Here is a 22787-nt window from a genome sequence, read left to right as displayed (position 1 = left end):
GGCTTAGGATTCTCAATAGCCTGCTCTGTTTTTATTCAGGGTATGAACAGAATGTCTAGGTAGAATATTATGAGGTAATTCTTTTGCATTAATGGATGTCTGTAGCAAATTACTGCCTTGATCTTTTAGCAGGCTGTGGACAAAAGCTGTTCTTTTTGCTTTTATCATTTGTTTTCTGGAACTTGCTTATCTCTGCACAATGGTTTATATATACTGATATTACTATACAACTATATATACTAAGCCACTACATAATATCCTTTGTACTATTTACCTAAACTGTATGCCTGTAGTGGATACATACAATGAGTTTCAACATTATTGTTTTGGATGCATGTTTTGGATACTATTCTAACCCAGCCATTATGGATGCACAAGCCAGTGTACTCTTAGTGCCGGTCCCAAGCCCGGGTAAATGGGAAGGGTTGCGTTAGGAAGGGCATCCAGCGTAAAATATGCGCCAAATCAAATATGCGGATCACAAATGAGAATTTCATACCGGATCGGTCGAGGCCCGGGTTAACAACGACCGCCACAGGTATCGTTAGCCAACAGGGTACCGGTGGAAATTGGGCTACTGTTGGCCGAAGGAGAAGAAGGAGAGGAGGAAGACGTCTACAGAGACGGCAGGGAAAGGAGCAGTGTAGGAGAGTGGAGGTTCGGGTTGGAACTTTAAATGTTGGTACTATGATGGGTAAAAGGAGAGAGGTAGCTGATATGATGGAGAGGAGAAAGGTAGATATGCTGTGTGTTCAGGAGACCAAGTGGAAAGGGAGTAAGGCCAGGAACATTGGAGGTGGATTTAAACTGTTTTATCATGGTGTGGATGGAAAGAGGAATGGTGTAGGGGTGATTCTGAAGGAAGAGTACAGTAAGAGTGTAGTGGAGGTGAAGAGAGTTTCTGATAGGGTGATGATCGTGAAGGTGGAAGTTGAAGGGATGATGATAAATGTCATTAGTGCCTATGCTCCACAAGTTGGCTGTGAGATGGAGGAGAAGGAAAGATTCTGGAGTGAATTAGATGAAGTGGTAGATGGTGTACCTAAGAAAGAACGATTGGTAATTGGGGCAGACTTTAATGGGCATGTAGGTGAAGGGAACAAAGGTGATGAGGAGGTGATGGGTAGGTATGATTTTAAGGAGAGGAATGTGGAAGGGCAGATGGTGGTGGATTTTGCTAAAAGGATGGAAATGGCAGTGGTGAACACTTATTTTAAGAAGAAGGAGGATCATAGGGTGACGTATAAGAGTGGAGGAAGGTGCACACAGGTGGACTATGTGCTATGCAGGAGATGCAACCTAAAGGAGATTGGAGACTGTAAGGTGTTGGCAGGGGACAGTGTAGCTAGACAGCATCGGATGGTGGTCTGTAGGATGGTTTTGGAGGCGAAGAAAAAGAGGAGGAGACTGAGGACTGAAAGAAGAATAAGATGGTGGAAACTGAAGGAGGAAGAGTGTAGTGTGAGGTTCAGGGTAGAGGTCAGACAGAGGCTCAGTGGTGTTAAGGAGGTGTTGGATGATTGGGCAACTACTGCAGGAGTGATGAGGGAGGAAGCTAGAAAAGTACTTGGTGTGACATCTGGAAATAGAAAGCAAGACAAGGAGACGTGGTGGTGGAATGAGGAAGTGCAGGAGAGCATAAGGAGAAAGAGGTTGGCAAAACAGAAGTGGGACAGACAGAGTGATGAGAAAAGTAGGCAGGAGTACAAGGAGATGCGGCAGCAGGTTTAGAGGGATGTGGCGAGAGCCAAGGAAAAGGCATATGAGGAGCTGTATGAGAGGTTGGACACTAAGAAAGGGGAAAAGGATTTGTACCGATTGGCCAGGCAGAGGGACCGAGCTGGGAAGGATGTGCTGCAAGTTAGAGCAGTAAAGGATGGAGAGGGAAATGTGTTGACTAGTGAGGAGAATGTGTTGAGAAGGTGGAAGGAGTATTTTGAGCAGCTGATGAATGAGGAAAATCAGAGAGAGAGAAGGTTGGATGATGTGGAGTTGGTGAAGCAGGATGTGGATAGGATTAGTAAGGAGGAAGTGAGAGCAACGATTAAGAGGATGAAGAGTGGAAAGTCGGTTGGACCAGATGACATACCGGTAGAAGCGTGGAGATGTTTAGGAGAGATGGCAGTGGAGTTTTTGACCAGATTGTTTAACAGGATTTTGGAAGTTAAGAAGATGCCTGAGGAATGGAGAGGAAGTGTGCTGGTACCGATCTTTAAGCATTAAGGAGATGTGCTGTCTTGCAGTAACTACAGGGGAATTAAGTTGATCAGTCACACCATGAAGTTATGGGAAAGAGTAGTGGAAGCCAGGCTGAGAGAAGAGGTGACCATCTGTGAGCAACAGTATGGTTTCATGCTGAGGAAAAGCACCACAGATGCCTTATTTGCATTAAGAATGTTGATGGAGAAGTATAGAGAAGGACAGAAGGAATTGCATTGTGTATTTGTGGATTTAGAGAAGGCGTACGACAGGGTGCCAAGAGAGGAGTTGTGGTATTGTATGAGGAAGTCAGGTGTGTCAGAGAAGTATGTGAGGGTGGTGCAGGACATGTATGAGGACAGTGTGACGGCAGTGAAGTGTGCAGTAGGAACGACAGACTGGTTCAGGGTGAAGGTTGGACTGCATCAAGGATCGGCCCTGAGCCCCTTCCTGTTTGCAGTGGTGATGGACAGGTTGACGGACGAGGTCAGACAGGAGTCTCCCTAGACTATGATGTTTGCGGATGATATTTTATTTGTTGTGAGAGTAGGGAGCAGGTTGAGAAGAGCCTGGAGAGGTGGCGCTTGAGAGAAGGGGAATGAAACTCAGTAGGAGTAAGACAGAGTACATGTGTGTGAATGAGAGGGAGGGCAGTGGAGTTGTGCGGTTGCAGGGAGAAGAGCTGGAGAAGGTGGAGGAATTCAGGTACATGGGGTCAACAGTGCAAAGTAATGGAGAGTGTGTTAGAGAAGTGAAGAAAAGAGTGCAGGCAGGGTGGAGTGGGTGGAGAAGAGTGACAGGAGTGATTTGTGATAGTAGGGTATCTGCAAAAATGAAAGGAAAAGTTTATAGGTCTGTGGTGAGACCTGCGATGTTGTATGGATTAGAGACAGTGGCATTGAGTAAAAGACAGGAGGTGGAGCTGGAGGTAGCAGAGCTGAAGATGTTGAGGTTTTCGTTGGGAGTGACGAGGATGGATAAGATCAGAAATGAGTTTATTAGAGGGACAGCGCATGTAGGATGTTTTGGTGACAAGGTGAGGGAGGCGAGATTAAGATGGTTTGGACATGTGCAGAGAAGGGACATGAATTATATTGGTAGAAGAATGCTGAGGATGGAGCCACCAGGTAGGAGGAAAAGAGGAAGGCCAAGGAGGAGGTTCATGGATGTGGTGAGGGAAGACATGCAGGTAGTTGGTGTGAAAGAGGCAGATGTAGAGGACAGGGTGGTATGGAGACCGATGATCCGCTGTGGCGACCCCTAATGGGAGCAGCCGAAAGAAGAAGAAGAAGTTTTGGATACTATTCTAATGTGAATAGTTCCTCTAGTTTTTTTTCACTGGGAAAAGTCAATTACCTTGACAGGCTGGCCAGCCTTCCTTTATGCTCTGTCACAGCAGTTGCAACTGGCAATTTTCCTATGCGGCTGACTTCATCAAATTCATCTTGTGTGGGTTGGGTGGCAGATTACTGACACCTGCATTAACATGACAAGCTACATCAGGCTTTGTTTATGCACTTGGTGACAGACACCATGTTCTCAATAGCTTTCTAGGGGGCTTATTCGCCTTTGGCATTGAATCTTATCAGTTTCATTTACACTCTCTGGAATCTTACTGGTGAGAGCTTTACTGTGAATCAAACCTATAAGGTGCTTATAGTGTGGAATTAATTTAAGTCTTGTAATCTTTTGCAAGCCCAAACTCAAGATGATGAGTAGGCTGGGATCCCACATGACCCTCCAAAAAAAAGTCACCGAAGCAGACTCCTTTTACTTTCATGTGGGTGGAAGCAGGCAGCCGGAATGAAAGCAAGGTTCATTAACATTGGTGTGCATCTTGCTCAGTTGCTTGATTTAGCATCATTACTCCACAGAGTATTACTTTGCTCACTGAGCTTGTATTTGACAAGTAGGCAGTAATTAAATGCCTAATTGGGTTTTAGATGGCTAATTGGCATTTGCACATCATACAGTGAGAGACACTCTGCTGCTCTCACAGGGTATAAGCCGAGTGTTAACATAAGGTGTCAAAGCACTCATGACTGTCTGACAGGTGAGAGGAAAGAGAGTCCTGAACTCTTTTGATTTGTTTTGGCTCTAGCATGACTCCTTTTTTTTGTATGTCATGTTCTGCACTCCAGAGATCAGCAAAGGTGTCTGGAGATCAACAACACTCTATTATCTAAGATGAAATGTTAGACCACCAAATCAATGTAGTGTCTAGGAGTTAAGAAATTATGAGCTACAGAAAAAACAATCTCAATTGATGCCACTCACATTCACAATTACCTAAACGCAGCATACTTTCTCAACACCATTAAAAGGCCTGTGTTACAACCACACATTTTTAGAAGTGTGATATTAGTCTGTATAGTCCATACTGTGTTTCTTGCTGCCTGACAAAGGCCTAAAGTCATTATTATCAATATTATCAATAATTATTATCAGTATTCCTAGTGTTGCCAAACATTGTGTAATTTCTGTTTTGTTCTGTTCTGTCCATTAGAAAACCAAAGTGCAAATGCACCACATGGCAAAGTTAAAGTGATTTTTACATGGACATTACAATGGTGAAGTTCTTTTTTGCATATCCCAGTAATGTTAGGAAGCTGGGGTCAGAGCACAACATCAGCCATGTTACAGCACCCCTGTAGCTCAGAGAGTTAAGGTCCTTGCTCAAGGACTACAAGAGTGGTAGCATGGTGATACTGGGACATTAACCCCCAACCTTCTGTTCAGTAACCTAGAGCCTCATTAACTGGGCAAACACCTCCCGGTGACATCTCTGCATTTCACTAATATAGACATTTCTCTTTAATACACCAACCAGGTATTACTTTATGGCTACAGATGCGATGGTCTAGCTTTTGCTGCCAAAACAGGCCTGACCTGTCGAGCATTAACATAATTAACTTCTTCAGCAATTTGAGCTTTAGGAGCTCGTCTGTTGAATTGGATCACATGGGCCAACCTTTGATCCCCACATGCATCAATGAGCTTTGGCCACAGATGACCCTGTTGCCGGCTCACCACTGTTCCATGCACTGAATGTCCATTTATTACTTTCTCAACGCCAATTAAAGGCCTTTGTTACAACCACACATTTTTAGAAGTGGGATATTAGTCTGTCCCTAGTCCATACTGTGTTTCTTGCTGCCTGACCCTAAAGTTATTCAACATCAATATTATCAATAATTATTATCAGTATTTCTATTCCTATTCTTATTCCTATCAGTATTCCTGGGTGCAACCCAGATGAGGATGGGTTCCCTCTTGAGTCTGGTTCCTCTCAAGGTTTCTTCCTTATGCCATCTTGGGGAGTTTTTCCTTGCCACAGTCGCCACCAGCTTGCTCATCAGGGACAAACTTACTTATAAAGAACATATTCATTTTTATCACCACATTATCTGTGTAAAGCTGCTTTAAAACAATGTTCATTGTTAAAAGCACTATACAAAAAAAAAATTAATTGAATTGAATTGAACAGCCCACGAGAGCTGCAGTTTTGGAAATGCTCTGACCCAGTCATCTAGACATCACAATTTTGCCCTTGTCAAACTCACTCAAATCCTTACACTTGCACATTTTTTCTGCTTCTAACACATTAACTTTGAGGAAATTTGTTTTTTACTTGATGCCTAATATATCCCACCCACAATCACGTGCCATGATAAAGAGATCATCAGTTTTATTCACTTTACTGGTCATAGTGTTCTAATGTCATAATTTTATGCCTGATTGTTGTATAACACTAACTATCTTCTTTTATATGTACCATCATATTTTATACAAATAATACCCAAGAATAAAAGGCAAGTTAAAAATAAATGTAAACAGCAATTAGCAGAAGGCTAAACTGTGACCTTAACTAGCCAACTGCTTTAGTTAAACACAATGAGCAGATTCATAAAATAAAAACAGATGTCCAAACAAAATAACATATTGAATTGTTCATTCTGTGAACACCATAACAAAGGACTATTGAGTGTTATCAACCAAAAATGTACATATATTTCACAGTCAAACATGCTTTTACCTTGTAAAAGCGTTTACAGATATAGCACTTGCATGCCATAGTGGGAACATTGTGCAGGGTTTGATTTAATTATCAGTATTTTATTCATCTTATTTTTGGATGAGCAGAATGACAGTGTCCTGCCATCAGAGACCTGAGGCCCTGCAACTGCTGCCTCCCTCAGTACACAGATGGTGTCTTTACATAAGTGAGACGAGCATTACATCCACATCATTTCGCTTTCAAGGACTCAATTCACACAGGAACAACCTCTTACTCCTAAATTCAACTTCACATGAAAAAGGATCATTAAAGCAGGCTTGATTCGAAGCATATGATGTGGGATGTCTTTTTTCATTTTCAGCTAAACAAGTTGCATTATTTATCTCAGAGCCAGAATGTACAACCCAAACAAAACCCAAACAGTTTTTATGTTCTTTAAAACGAGAATTCACATTATTCACATTAGTTAAATTAGTTAATCTGGCGTGTGTGTATATATATATATATGAAATCGGTTCATTTTTTTTTAATAACCCTGTGTGTGTGTGTGTGTGTGTGTGTGTATGTAAACTATTAATTAAAATGTTCCATGCATTCAGTTTTATTTGACAAATTTAATTTGGCACTAATATTATTAATGCGAGATTAATGCAGCAAGCATTTCTGTGACAGTTTTTAGTAAAAATATAAATTAATAAATATAAAAGAGGCAAAATTAAAACCTTTAACCCAACCCATATTTATTAATGAAGTCCTTTCTTTGCTCAGATATTTTAAAAAGTGATCTCAAGTCTCAAATCAAGCAACAAAATCCACCCTGATACAACATCCTGCAATTAAAGCCGTCCGTCTGGAAATATAGCAAAAGTTACATTTGGTGTCCTGATGATTTACGTAATTTAAAACACCGCAATTACTTGAAAAACATTTACAGTTATATTTTGTCTTCATGCTCTATGTTGATTATGGTTTATAATAAAATATTAAACTTAAAATAAACAGATAAATATGTGCGATTATGTTATAATTATATATATACAGTACAGACCAAAAGTTTGGACACACCTTCTCATTCAAAGAGTTTTCTTAATTTTCATGATTATGAAAATTGTAGATTCACACTGAAGGCATCAAAACTATGAATTAACACATGTGGAATTATATACATAACAAAAAAGTGTGAAACAACAAAAAATGTCATATTGTAGGTTCTTCAAAGTAGCCACCTTTTGCTTAGATTACTGCTTTGCACACTCTTGGCATTCTCTTGATGCCTATTTTGAAGAACCTACAATATAACATATTTTCAGTTCACTTTTTTGTTGTGTATATAATAGTCATGAAAATAAAGAAAACTCTTTGAATGAGCAGGTGTGTCCAAACTTTTGGTCTGTACTGTATATATAAATTGCATAAATCATCAGGATGCTTTGGCCGCATGGACGCTTTTAATTGCCGGATGTCTGCCTAATTTTAAAAATGGTCACAGAAAATGCGTGCTGCATTAATCGCACGTTAATAAAATTAGTGGCATTAAAATGAATTTGTGTTAATTTGTTATTAATGTGTTAATTTTATATATATATATATATATATATATATATATATATATATATATATATATATATATATATATATATACAGTGGGTACGGAAAGTATTCAGACCCCGTTAAATTTTTCACTTTTTGTTATATTGCAGCCATTTGCTAAAATCATTTAAGTTCATTTCTTTTCCTCATGAATGTACACATAGCACCCCATACTGACAGAAAAACACAGAATTGTTGACCTTTTTGCAGATTTATTAAAAAAGAAAAACTAAAATATCACATGGTCCTAAGTATTCAGACCCTTTGCTGTGACACTCATATATTTAACTCAGGTGCTTTCCATTTCTTCTGATCATCCTTGAGATGGTTCTACACCTTCATTTGAGTCCAGAAATTTTTGATTATACTGATTGGACTTGATTAGGAAAGCCACACACCTGTTTATATAAGACCTTACAGATCACAATGCATGTCAGAGCAAATGAGAATCATTAAGGTCAAAGGAACTGCCTGAAGAGCTCAGAGACAGAATTGTGGCAAGGCACAGATCTGGCCAAGGTTCCAAAAATTTTTTTGCTGCACTTAAGGTTCCTAAGAGCACAGTGGCCTCCATAATCCTCAAATGGAAGACGTTTGGGACGACCAGAACCATTCCTAGAGCTGGCCGACCGGCCAAACTGAGCTATCGGGGGAGAAGAGCCTTGGTGAGAGAGGTAAAGAAGAACCCAAAGATCACTGTGGCTGAGCTCCAGAGATGCAGTCGGGAGATGGGAGAAAGTTGTAGAAAGTCAACCATCACTGCAGCCCTTCACCAGTGGGGCTTTATAGCAGAGTGGCCCGACGGAAGCCTCTCCTCAGTGCAGGACACATGAAAACCCGCATGGAGTTCTCCAAGATGGTGAGAAATAAGATTCTCTGGTCTGATGAGACCAAGATAGAACTTTTTGGCCTTAATTCTAAGCGGTATGTGTGGAGAAAACCAGGCACTGCTCATCACCTGTCCATTGCAGTCTCAACAATGAAGCATGGTGGTGGCAGCATTATGCTGTGGGGGTGTTTTTCAGCTGCAGGGACAGGACGACTGGTTGCAATCAAGGGAAAGATGAATGCGGCCAAGCACAGGGATATCCTGGACGAAAACCTTCTCCAGAGTGCTTTGGACCTCAGACTGGGCTGAAGGTTTACCTTCCAACAAGACAATGACCCTAAGCACACAGCTAAAATAATGATGGAGTGGCTTCACAACAACTCCGTGACTGTTCTTGAATGGCCCAGCCAGAGCAATGACTTAAACCCAATTGAGCATCTCTGGAGAGACCTAAAAATAGCTGTCCACCAATGTTTACCGTCCAACTTGACAGAACTGGAGAGGATCTGCAAGGAGGAATGGCAGAGGATCCCTGAATCCAGGTGTGAAAAACTTGTTGCAGCCTTCCCAAAAAGACTCATGGCTGTATTAGATCAAAAGGGTGCTTCTACTAAATACTGAGCAAAGGGTCTAAATACTTAGGACCATGTGATATTTTAGTTTTTCTTTTTTAATAAATCTGCAACAGTGTCAACAATTCTGTGTTTTTCTGTCAGTATGGGGAGCTGTGTGTACATTCATGAGGAAAAGAAATGAACTTAAATGATTTTAGCAAATGGCTGCAAAATAAAAAAGAGTGAAAAATTTAAGGGGGTCTGAATACTTTCCGTACCCACTGTATATATATATATATATATATATATATATATATATATATATATATATATATATATATATATATATATATATATATATATATATTTTTTTTTTTTTTTTTTTTTTTTTTTCATTCAAGTGACAAATGACAGTATATTGATGATAATAAACGTTCCTGATAGTAAACAATGATGTTGGAGAATGTAATGATGTGTATCCACTTCACTTGAGTTCCAGTAAAAGATGCTCACCTAAAATTACCAGCTGACAACTCAAAGGGGAAAAACCTCCACTGACTGATTAATAGGCTTTGCCCTGTTTGACAAGACTGAACAAGACAAGCCTTTAGGCAATAAATCAATAGTGTAACCTTAATGAAACAACATTGTTAGAGACAGGGACGAATGGCAAAGTGCTTTTTAAGTATACTGTCACACCTGAGGAGCATCCTACAAACCAGTGCTGTCAGTCAGGAAGCAACCACACTGAAACCACTTAACCACTTAAGTCAGTCATTACTGCCTTGTAACTGCATTATGTCAGGTTTTGGAATGACTCTAACCCTTTTCTTCATCAATCCTACAGCCAAATGTGATCACTGTGACAATGGTTTTTTTCCCCTTAAGCAAGAGAAATGCCATCAACCTAACCAGCAAAAGCCATATTGTCAATGTGCACCATCAACGATGTTTGCTTTGTATGTTGAGCAGTCTTTTCGTGCTATCTTTGTTAGCTCTAGTAGCCCAATTCAGGGTCTTATTTAGAAGCTCGAAATAACACCTGTATTTTTATAATCTTTGGGTGAAGGAAATATCATGATTTTAATGAGTGACAGGAGCAACGTATTAGTTTTTTCAAGGTTAAAAAAAACAATAGGCTAGGAGTGAGAGGACTGGATATTGTAAAAAAAATAAAAAAAGAAAAAAGAAAAAAAATAAAAAGAAAGAGGTGTGCAGAAGGCACTGTAGACCAGAAATTGATGGCTATATACAGTGAGGAAAATAAGTATTTGAACACCCTGCTATTTTGCAAGTTCTCCCACTTAGAAATAATGTAGGGGTCTGAAATTTTCATCAAAGGTGCATGTCCACTGTGAGAGACATAATCTAAAAAAAAAAATCCAGAAATCACAATATATGATTTTTAAACTATTTATTTGTATGATACAGCTGCAAATAAGTATTTGAACACCTGAGAAAGTCAATGTTAATATTTGGTACAGTAGCCTTTACAGAGGTCAAACATTTCCTGTAGTTTTTCACCAGGTTTGCACACACTGCAGGAGGGATTTTGGCCCACTCCTTCACACAGATCTTCTCTAGATCAGTCAGATTTCTGGCCTGTCGCTGAGAAACAGAGTTTGAGCTCCCTCCAAAGATTCTCTATTGGGTTTAGGTCTGGAGACTGGCTAGGCCACGCCAGAACCTTGATATGCTTCTTACAGAGCCACTACTCGGTTATCCTGGCTGTGTGCTTCGGGTAATTGTCATGTTGGAAGACCCAGCCTCAACCCATCTTTAATGCTCTAACTGAGGGAAGGAAGTTGTTCCCCAAAATCTCACAATACATGGCCCCGGTCATCCTCTCCTTAATACAGTGCAGTCGCCCTGTCCCATGTGCAGAAAAACACCCCCAAAGCATGATGCTACCACCCCCATGCTTCACAGTAGGGATGGTGTTCTTGGGATGGTAGTCATCATTCTTCTTCCTTTAAACATGTTTAGTGGAATTATGACCCAAAAGTTCTATTTTGGTCTCATCTGACCACATAACTTTCTCCCATGACTCCTCTGGATCATCCAAATGGTCATTGGCAAACTTAAGACGTGCCTGGACATGTGCTGGTTTAAGCAGGGGAACCTTCCGTGCCATGCATGATTTCAAACCATGACGTCTTAGTGTATTACCAACAGTAACCTTGGAAACGGTGGTCCCAGCTCTTTTCAGGTCATTGACCAGCTCCTCCCGTGTAGTTCTGGGCTGATTTCTCACCTTCCTTAGGATCATTGAGACCCCACGAGGTGAGATCTTGCATGGAGCCCCAGTCCGAGGGAGATTGGCAGTCATGTTTAGGTTCTTCCATTTTCTAATGATTGCTCCAACAGTGGATCTTTTTTCACCAAGCTGCTTGGCAATTTCCCTGTAGCCCTTTCCAGCCTTGTGGAGGTGTACAATTTTGTCTCTAGTGTCTTTGGACAGCTCTTTGGTCTTGGCCATGTTAGTAGTTGGATTCTTACTGATTGTATGGGGTGGACAGGTGTCTTTATGCAGCTAACGACCTTAAACAGGTGCATCTAATTTAGGATAATATATGTAGTGGAGGTGGACATTTTTAAGGCGGACTAACAGGTCTTTGAGGGTCAGAATTCTAGCTGATAGACAGGTGTTCAAATAGTTTAAAAATCATATATTGTGATTTCTGGATTTTTTTTTTTTGGCTATGTCTCTCACAGTGGACATGCACCTACGATGACAATTTCAGACCCCTCCATGATTTCTAAGTGGGAGAACTTGCAAAATAGCAGGGTGTTCAAATACTTATTTTCCTCACTGTATAAATATAAATTAACACTTCAAAGGGACAGAAAACCACCTGCATGGAACATAGTAGGATGTTGGTCTACTGCCACACATATGTACCCATGAATGGTTTTGGCTCCGACTAAACCTGATTTAAAGCCACACAAAAAGGGACAGCACGCAAACACACACCAACATATTGTATGTGTACATAAATCCACAATCAAACAACAAATTTTATAAACAGTCTGTCTTACCTAGTTTAGGCAGGGAGTATTTCACTTTGAAATAATTCTGGTAGAAGTTGAGAAGCCTTTTGGTGATCTGCAGGGCATAATCTCCTGATCCACTCTGAATAGCATCAGGTCGAGCATAGAGCCGGATCTGTCAAAAAAAAAAAAAAATGACAACACGTTAACACAAATATATAGAATAATAAAGTGTTCAGTAAACATGTTCTATGATCTAAAGCTTCATAGTGAACCGTGGTCAGAGCTGTGGTCAGAGTTTCATAAACAGATATAAATGTGAGGAATTTCAAATCACTGCACTCTCACTCTAAAATATATCTCTGATATTTCTGTTAAACAAATGCATTATTACACCTATTTCTGTATATTTTATATATATATATATATATATATATATATATATATATATATATATATATATATATATATATATATATATATATATATATATATATATATGGTTTTCTATCTTGAATTTGTCATATTCCTTTAACAGATAATTTTGCTAGTTTTTAGTGTTTATTGAAAATGAAATAGGCAATAAGAATAAAAACATTTCAAGCTAGAAATTATAAAAAGTTTAGAATTTGGCTTACTATCTCGTTTTTGTTGTATAAAAATCTCATATTGAGATAATTACATTTTCTTTCATAAAATATAGCTTTCTAAAGATGTATTTTTTTCCAGTGTGAATAAAGCTGGTAAAGATCCTGGTTGAGGATATAATACCCTCACTAACAAGTAAATTAACTAAATTTCAAACTGGAATTCGGAGAGAGAAAAGATTCATACAAATTTACAACCATTTTGAAAAACTACTCTTCTTGGATCTAAAGCATACAAAACATTGGATGCACTTTCATGTTGTCTGTGTAGTAAAATAATATCAATAACTGGTTATTAATACTTACATATATTAAAATACTGATATTACATCATGTAATTACCATTTACCCCCTGTTAGAACTACATTATCCCGGCACATTGCATGACCAATTAAAAGTCCTAATCGATCAATCACTGTTTCCTGTTTCACATAATTAGTGTTAGTATTTAAGTTCTGGATTCTGTGTCTCATTTTCCAAATTTAATTGCTTTTGTATGTCAACTAATCTTAGTTGTTTTTATCCAATTAGCCATGCATATCTAGTTATTGTTTGCCTTGTGTCATGTTCTTTGTCTCGGTTATAATGTGCTTTGCTTTAATAAAGACTAATCTGCACTTGTATCCATTTTTTGCTACCAATTTTGCATTCATGAATTTGTTTGTTTTGAATGATTCGTTTGTTAAAGCCTGGGTCAAGGGAAAAGCAATCCCAAGAACATTAACTGCAATTGAGTAATTATAAGAAATGAACAAATAAATAGATAAAATTGAATGATGACTGGAAGAATCTTGAAAATGCAACATGGTCAATTGACCTCTGGGTGAAACAAAGATGACAGTAAGAAGGCAAACTGTATTTATACAACACTTCGAAAAGTCACTAGAGGGTAAAACCTACTTATAATGAAATATATATTAAATAAAAAAGAAGTATTAAACATATCACAGCAGGTACGATGATTTTGAAGCTGGCTAATTAATATTATGCATTAAAATCGTTTATGTTAATGTCGAAATCATAATTACAATTGTTTAGCACTTATGTTTCTCAAGGTTTCCCATGCATATATATGTCACCAACAGTCCTCAGTACAGAGCTACTTCAGTGTACTTTTAAAACAGAATTAAAATAGATGGTCTGAGCAAAGAAGGGCGCAGTAAAAATCATGTCTCTGTGGCAATTAAATTAACTAGAGCATAATATTATATTTCAGATGATGGGCTGTAAATTGAATCTACTGATACTGATGTCCAGCTAATATTTTTACCTAGAGGGCAAGGAATAGTTATCAGTACAGCAATATATGATTCTTTTTCGCTTCATCAGACCAATGATGTACGTTATATGGACAAAAGTATTGGGATACCTGGCCTTTCCTGCCATATGTGGTTCTTCACCAAATTGTTACCACAAAGCTGGAGGCACACAATTTTATAGGACATCTTTGGAATTTTGCGTTTACTTGAACTTGGAAGTTCAAACCAGTTCCAGCATTGCAGTGCCCCTGTGCATAAAGCCCATTAATATATGGTTGAAATTGTTTGGAGAGGAAGTTCTTGAGTAGCCTGCTATAAAGCTCTGATCTCAATCCTACTGAATACATTTGGGATGAATTGTAACACTGACTGCACCTCCTCACCTCACCTTATATCAGTACTTGACTTTACTAACACTCTTGTCACTGATAACAACAAAGCTGATAAACATGTCCACAAGCACACTTCAAAAATTAGTGGAACAGCTTCACAGTAAAATGAAGGGGATTATAAGAGCAAATTGGGAATAATGTGGAATGCGATGCTCAAAGAGTATATACCATACTAATGATTAGGTGTCCACAAACCATTGGAGATATAGTGTATTTAGTATAAATGGTGTATGTGTGGTGTAAAGCTTGCAGCAAATTCCAACAAAATAAAAGTGAGCAAGGGGAGCTGAAGAAATACATTCAGGGTAAAATACAGAAAGGGCAATAAAGAGAAAAGAAATGAGAGTGTGACACTTCGCTTGAGATGCACTCCTGCTGTAGAAATGATCGACTAGCTGAGGCTGATGTGTGTCTTTTTCTGCACAGCCTTTAATCCAGACAGAAGAAATGGCTTCATGAGCCTAGTATTACACACTCATGCAGTCACTAGCAAAGAAAAGAATATTGTTTCACAGTAATTTGTAAGGTTTTATTTCACATGTTGATACATTAGTGATTCATTTCTTTGAGTCAATTTTTAAATAATTTATGAAGAATGCTAAAACATTATGGAAATAATTTGCATGCTGCATACTTTATATACAGCATTACATTAAAATAATATTTATTTAAATTGTAAAAAATAATGTTTCCGGATGAATTGACTGTTCTTTAGTGTTAGGAAGTATCATCTTACAAGAACAAGAAGGCTTGGTATGAAACTAAAGGGTTTAATTGGTTTAGAATAGACTGTACTGAAACAGAGGGCTAGTTATTGTTAACTGGAGGTTAATCACACTAAACAAAGATTTTGGCATCTCATAGTTCAGGCAGAAATGGAACAGAATGAAGTGTGTTAAAGTCACAAAGACAACCCACACACAGCCCACACACAGGAAAAGAGAATTCTTAAGGGTACTGAGTCATACAACCACACTGAGGCATAATGGAATGAAACAGCAAAAGCCCACAAACCTTTATATATTTAAGCTTTTACAACAAAATTAAGTACCACAGGCATATGTCTAGATTCTGAGCCTGTATGCAATATGCCATTTTATTTGTACATACACATCTTAATATCTGAAGTTCATGGGAGCTTAAAAAACACTTATTTAATAGAAATTATTTAATTTAGGTAATTTTTAGGTCATTGTTGAGTAGTGTATTGTAAACTCATTTTTAATCCCATTCGTGATCCATAGAATCTCTTTAATAATAGTGGTCTGAAGATCGCATCGCCTAACCCTGGTGAGGTCTGCATTGGGTGTGAAAGCCATCTGAGTTTGGTTTTGAACTTGTCATTTAACCTCCTGTTTACTCTTTTATTATCATGGGGATTAAAATAAAACCATACTTTCTTTGAACTGGAGCAATGCAATTAAAACATCTATGTTGTTTTTGTGTTTTGCAAGAATTCTAGCATAATGGCATGCCATCCATTCTTTGCTGTTTGTATGTGCCACAGGGGAAAAAAACACAAACAAACAAACAAACAAACAATATATATATATATAAAATTCTTTATAATAAAAAAATTCAGGACTCTATTCTTTTTCAGTGTTTAACAATTGCAATTATTTTGACCTCATTACATGTAAATGACACTTGCCTGTACAGGGTTTTTGCAGGTTACACAAAGTCAAATGTAAGACTATTCATGACCTTTTTTAAAAACATTAAGATAGTAATTTAAGACCTAAATCACAACATCAAACACACACACACACACACACACACACACACACACACACACACACTCACAAATACGTGTCTGGCAACTGGCCTAAACCAAATCCCTAAATAATTTTTTTTCAAGCCAGGTATCTCTAGACTTGCACTTACACATAGCTAAATTAAATCTGTTTTATATCTGTGGTACAATCTAAGAAAGATACACAGCAATATTTAAGACCCCACAGAAACCCTGCTATAAATGCAGGCCAAGCAAAGACATACAATTTCTGTGTAGTCGTGTCCTAGACACAAAACCAGATGTGTCTTATGGGGACACACATCATCAGCAATGGCAATGTGCCTTGCTCGACGCAAAGGAAGCGCCTTAAACTTGAGAGCTAGGAGAAGACACTGTGAAAAATAACCAAAGTGGAGAAAGAGAAACAAATGTGCCCGTCACAGCCAACTCAAACAAGTTACCCGAGTCCCTAGACAAGAGTTCCTAAACCATTTTTCCAGATTCACAATTGATTTAAATCTAGTAATTCAGTTTACTGCTTGAATAGTATACTAATGGCAAGTGAGTTTATTCGGTGTGTTAGAAAGATTAAAGCACGCAAAATCATGTGCAGCTAACAGAGGTGGCAAAAGTAAACACATTATTTATTTAAGTAGAAGAAAAGATACTCATGTTCAAAAATACTCTGGTAAAAGTTGAAGTACTGACTATACTTTTTTACTTAAGTTAAAGTAAAGAAGTTTGGGCTCTGACATGTACTTAAGTTTAAAGTACATGTTTTAGTGTCATGCTGGACATCATGAACTAGATGTCACTTCATATTAATATAAAGCCTGTGAATCAATTAAAAATATTTAGTCGCGATTAATAGTATGATTGTCATGAGTTAACTCAACATCAAATAAAACTAAATCATGCATTTTTACTCGTTCTAAATGTACCTTGAATTAATACTTTTCAAGGTTTTTTTTATACTGTAATCAACATGAGCATTAACAAATATGGATGCTTTATGCAAATGTATGTTTATTATTAGTAAAACCAAACCCAATATATTCTTAGAAATGTTTAAATGTTATTGTAGTGTTTTAAAATTATGGAAATAATCATTACACCAAACGGAACCTTTGCTATGTTTCCGCAAAAATGGTAAATAAGGTGATACCGGAGAAACTGTACCTATTCTAACTTTCATACGGATTGCATAATCAGAGAATATTTGCTAGATGTTTTAAGCTTTCTATTAATATATTTATTATGTCTGTGAGGCAATTATTCACTAAAATTCAGGTTTTATTTATGTGTCTATGAGTGTATAAAAAAAATAAAGCTTTTACAGATTCGAATGATGTATTGCTCTTATCTGTACTATCTAAAAAGTGAAAGTATAAGTTCGTTTCTGCGTTATGAGGAAAAAATTCCACAAAATGCTCCGGCACATTTATCGACCCCAGAGGGTTAATTGTGTGCATCATGGTGGATTTTGGTGCTAAATTGAGACTTGCTGCATCAGTAAGACAAATGTTTACTGATTAAAATACACTTTTTGTGGATTTTTTTTTTTTCTTTACAAATATTAGATTAAAGAAAGGATGTTGTGAATAAACATGTCACGTTGAAGATAAAAATTTCACCTCTTTTATATGCATTAATTTATCTTTTTAATAAAATTGGTCAAACTGAAATGCAAGCATTAATTAAAATTAATTTGTGTTAACACCTTGTTAATGTGTTAATTTTGACAGCCCTAATCAATATATTTATATTTAAATGATAATAAATGTGTCAAGGCTAAACATCCACCATATAGAGTGAACATGGTGAAGAGGAATGTCTCTGATCTCAGTCATGTTTACATTGCTGACTCCCTCTATCTCATCCACATTAGCCCCATACTTTTTGCTGCCCTCTGCCTGCTCATTGTTAGCTTCGTAATCTAGACTACGTTAGTGGTGTGTGAGAGCCAGGAAATGACAAGAGATATGTTAATGGGCTGAAAACAGCACGCAGTGAGAAGAAAACATATTGACAATTAACAAATGATCAAATAGACAATTAAAGATAAAATAGATTAAAACTAAATAATGAGCTTATTTTGAAAATGTAAGAAGTAGAAAGTACAGTTATCTGTGTAAAAATGTAATGAATAAAAGTACAAAATAAATAGTAAAGTACTGATACCTGAAACATCTACTTAAATACTGTAACAAAGTATTTAATTTGTATTTTCCTACAACTGGAGCCTAAAAGAATCAATGCTGCCATAAGATGCCAAGATAGAAATATGAATGCTGTCTTACGAAATCAAGAATTTTTTGAAACATATGTTCAATAGCTCCCATCTTAGCAGCTAGAGTTGGTGAGATTCTCCTGGACACCTATCAACATGTATTTGTGCATTCCGAGCCTTTTAACAAAGTTGGTTAGTGATATATGTACCAGTACTGCAAAAAAAAAAAACATGTGCTAAACACCATTTTCCTTCTTCATCTCGATTAGCATGCAGTGTACTACACTTACACAAAATAGAGCTATCTGCTTACTAGCAAATAGTTTGTCAGCTTGTCAAGCTTGGGAAGATATCGCTTTTTTCCTTGTTTCAGAACACAAATTAGTCTGCAAATCAATAAGCTTTGGTTGCTAAGCAACATAAGAGAGATTTGGGTACTTTATGGGCAGAACAATGACTTCTAATGACTTGTCTTTTGAAAGTCATATCACCTACATTACAAAAACAGCCATTTTTCACCTTTCAAATATTGCTAAGCTAAGAAACATCTCTATATATGATTCAGAAAAGCTTGTCCATGCATTCATGACCTCCAGACTGGACTATTGTAATGCATTACTAAGTGGATGTCCTTTATTGATAAACAAGCTACATTGTTTCATTGCTTCAAGCTTCATTAATAAACAAGCTACAGTTCCCTAAGGGAAAGAGACGTTTCCGCGTTGTTCACGCTGTGAATCAGGTGTGACCCTGAAAGGAGTGGGAGACCAAAGGAGAAGAGGATATAGCATCCACAATCCACCTACTGAGAGTCTGCTTGTTGGCAAGTAGCCCTTTTTTTAGGGACCACAGCAGACAAACAGCTGCTCCGACTTTCTCCATTGACTCATCCTGCGGACCTATGTGTCCAGTGTTCTCAATGGACACAGTCGGATTTGCTTCTTCTGGTCAGGGCCTTGAAAGCGAGGAGAATAGAATGCCTGCAGCACGAAGGGTCGTGTGGGAACTGAGGGCACCTTAGGTACACACCCCAGTCTGGGGTAAAGAAAGGCACTGCCATGCCAGGGGTAAACTCCAGGAGAGGGCCACGGAGAGAGCCTGTAAGTCCAGGACCCTCTTCAGGGAGGATATAGCCAGAAGTAAAACAATCTTAATAGACAAATACCTAAGGGCCACCCCAGCCAGTCGCACGAGAGAGGGCTCAGACAGAGCCTCTAGCACGATAGCCAAGTCTTGCCTTTCAGGGTCAAAGGAGCTAACCCTGCGGTAAACTGTTCCTGCAGGAACTCCAGCACTGAACCAACCGGAAGTTAACTGGGTCCAAATGGACCACCAGGCAGAGAACAGACACCATTTAGCAGCGTATGACCTCCTTATAGAGGGAGTTTTGGATTGGAGGATTGTCTCCACTACTTCGGTAGACCAGCTGCTAGGAACTGTGCCCCCTCATGGGAGAGAAGACCCCTTCTGGAAGAAATCTCCCAAGGAGGTTCCTTGAGGATGGACACCAGGTTCACTTCTTTGGGCCCACAGGAGGACCTGCTGTGCCAGCATGTATAGGGGGCGAGATCGCAGACCCCCCCTGATGGTTGATGTAGGCAGGAGAAAGGGGGTTTTCTGTCTCCGGGCCGTCTGCCAGGTCTGATTGCAAGCCTTATGACATCCGAATCCACTTTGCCTCAGCAACCACAGGGCCAGAGCCATGGGGAAGAGCACATAGACATGCGGCTACAATGCATTCAGTCGACTCCCTCGAGAGCCGACAGAGCATGCTCCTCTCCTGTGTGTATCCCTTACCCAACCCCCAAGGAGGGCAAGGAGGTACAAACAACCAAAAGTTTTGTTTGCTTTTGCTCATGCTTGCACAGATTCACACAAAAAAAGCGCTTACCTGAACAAACAGAAGCTAGCGTTGGCTCCACCCCATGCATACGTGTTTTGAAGACATACGCGTTTTGTAGACATTGGTGGTGATGTCGCGTATCTCCGTTGGCCAGATTTCACACGTGATTCAGAGTGTGAACAATGCGGACGCTTTTGGTTCCCAAAGCATTGCGACGCAGCTTGAGTTCCTAGTTCTTAGGACTTCTAGTAGTTCCTAGAATAGCAAAGTTCACTAAAGGTGGTAAAACATTCTTACATTAAGCTCCTAAACTTTGGAATAGCCTTCCTGACAGTGTTCGGGGCTCAGACACACTCTCCCAGTTTAAGCGCAGATTAAAGACGTATCTTTTTAGAAGTGCCAACACATATCACATATCATAACCTTGTGCTCTAGTAGATCTGATCAAATGCACATTATCAAATTTGCTTGGTAATATTATGAACAGCAGCTACGCTAATTCCTTTCCACTGCTTTTCTTTCTCAACCCATCCTGAGCCATCCCGAGGTTGCGCCAGCTCCAGTTTTGTCCCACCTAATGAACATTCTGGAAGTTAAGAAATAGATGCAACTTCACAAACATCCCAAACGATCTAGAGACATACCAGCGCCATTTGGATCCCACTTGATGTAAATTTTGGACATTTGACCTCTTCATATTTTTAAAGGCTCTGGCATGGAGGAGTTGGTGTTGGATCTATGATGATCTCAAATGTTGAGCTATTTTATAAGTTGCTCAGTAGCGCTTGGTTGACTGTAAAAAGGACATTACTCATAATCACACAATCCGGTACTCATTGTAGGTCTTACTTTCCAATGTTTTGTATTGTTTTAAGATTTATAATCACACCCTTGATATCACCCAAATGAGAATGGGTTCCTTTTTCGAGTCTGGCTCCTCTCAAGGTTTCTTCTTCATTTATCTAGGGAATGACACATAGGCCTTCCATGATTTCCCGCCTGAATCAATCCACCCTTTAATACTATCATTATGAAGCCACGGCTAAAGACATTTTTAATATTATACAGAAATGCAGTATAACAAAGCACTGCATCTCATACATGCATCTCATGCAGTGAAACCCAATGAATACAGTTCAACAAGTCTTTTTGCACTGCAGCCACAGCCACACATCATCTCTAGCAGAAGCATTAATATTAACCTCATAATATTTTCAATGCATTTCTGTGCATTTTTTCCCTGCATTACGGTTTTCCTGGGGATTTGAAAACTTGTGTTTTTGTTCAAATTTCACAGGAAGAAAACACACGTATAAATAGTTCCTGAAAAAGCTTAACAACTGTTTGGGTTGACCTTTCCTCACGATGTCAAGATTTTTTTTTAAAGTCTATTTTAAGAATATATTTGCTGATATACAGTGGGTACGGAAAGTATTCAGACCCCCTTAAATTTTTCACTCTTTTTTATTTTGCACCCTATATTGACAGAAAAACACAGAATTGTTGACACTGTTGCAGATTTATAAAAAAAAAAAAACTAAAATATCACATGGTCCCTTCCCGTGGGCTCACCACCTGCAGGAGGGACCGTAAGGGACGGTGCTGTGAGGATTGGGCAGCAGTCGAAGGCGGGGGCCTGCTTAGACTGCTGCCCCCGCGACCCGAATTACGGATAAGCGGGAGAAAATGAATGAATGAATGAATGAATCACATGGTCCTAAGTATTCAGACCCTTTGCTCAGTATTTAGTAGAAGCCCCCTATTGATCTAATACAGCCAGGAGTCTTTTTGGGAAGGCTGCCACAAGTTTTTCACACCTGGATTCAGGGATCCTCTGCCATTCCTCCTTGCAGATCCTCTCCAGTTCTGTCAAGTTAGACGGTAAACGTTGGTGGACAGCTATTTTTAGGTCTCTCCAGAGATGCTCAATTGGGTTTAAGTCATTGCTCTGGCTGGGCCACTCAAGAACAGTCACGGAGTTGTTGTGAAGCCACTCCATCGTTATTTTAGCTGTGTGCTTAGGGTCATTGTCTTGTTGGAAGGTAAACCTTCAGCCCAGTCTGAGGTCCAAAGCACTCTGGAGAAGGTTTTCGTCCAGGATATCCCTGTGCTTGGCCGCATTCATCTTTCCCCTTGATTGCAACCAGTCGTCCTGTCCCTGCAGCTGAAAAACACCCCCACAGCATGATGCTGCCACCACCATGCTTCATTGTTGAGACTGTACTGGACAGGTGATGAGCAGTGCCTGGTTTTCTCCACACATACCGCTTAGAATTAAGGCCAAAAAGTTCTATCTTGGTCTCATCAGGCCAGAGAATCTTATTTCTCACCATCTTGGAGAACTCCATGCGAGTTTTCCATGTGTCCTGCACTGAGGAGAGGCTTTCGTCGGGCCACTCTGCTATAAAGCCCCACTGGTGAAGGGCTGCAGTGATGGTTGACTTTCTACAACTTTCTCCCATCTCCCGACTGCATCTCTGGAGCTCAGCCACAGTGATCT

At 39.0% G+C, this 22787-nt stretch overlaps 1 protein-coding gene across 2 annotated transcripts in view; it reads right to left on the bottom strand.

The window, feature by feature from the left end:
• Positions 1-22787, bottom strand: part of LOC310719051 (thyrotropin-releasing hormone-degrading ectoenzyme-like) — a 212951-nt gene that overhangs the window by 157799 nt on the left and 32365 nt on the right. For both annotated transcript variants that reach the window (XM_083528343.1, XM_083528344.1), the window contains exon 5: positions 12230-12356. In XM_083528343.1, the coding sequence (XP_083384469.1) occupies positions 12230-12356 (127 nt within the window). The remainder of the gene's footprint in view (positions 1-12229; positions 12357-22787) is intronic.

The sequence above is a fragment of the Silurus aristotelis genome (genome assembly GCF_946808225.1).
Source record: "Silurus aristotelis genome assembly, chromosome: 24".
NCBI lineage: Eukaryota > Metazoa > Chordata > Actinopteri > Siluriformes > Siluridae > Silurus > Silurus aristotelis.
This window is presented reverse-complemented; position numbering and strand designations above follow the sequence as displayed.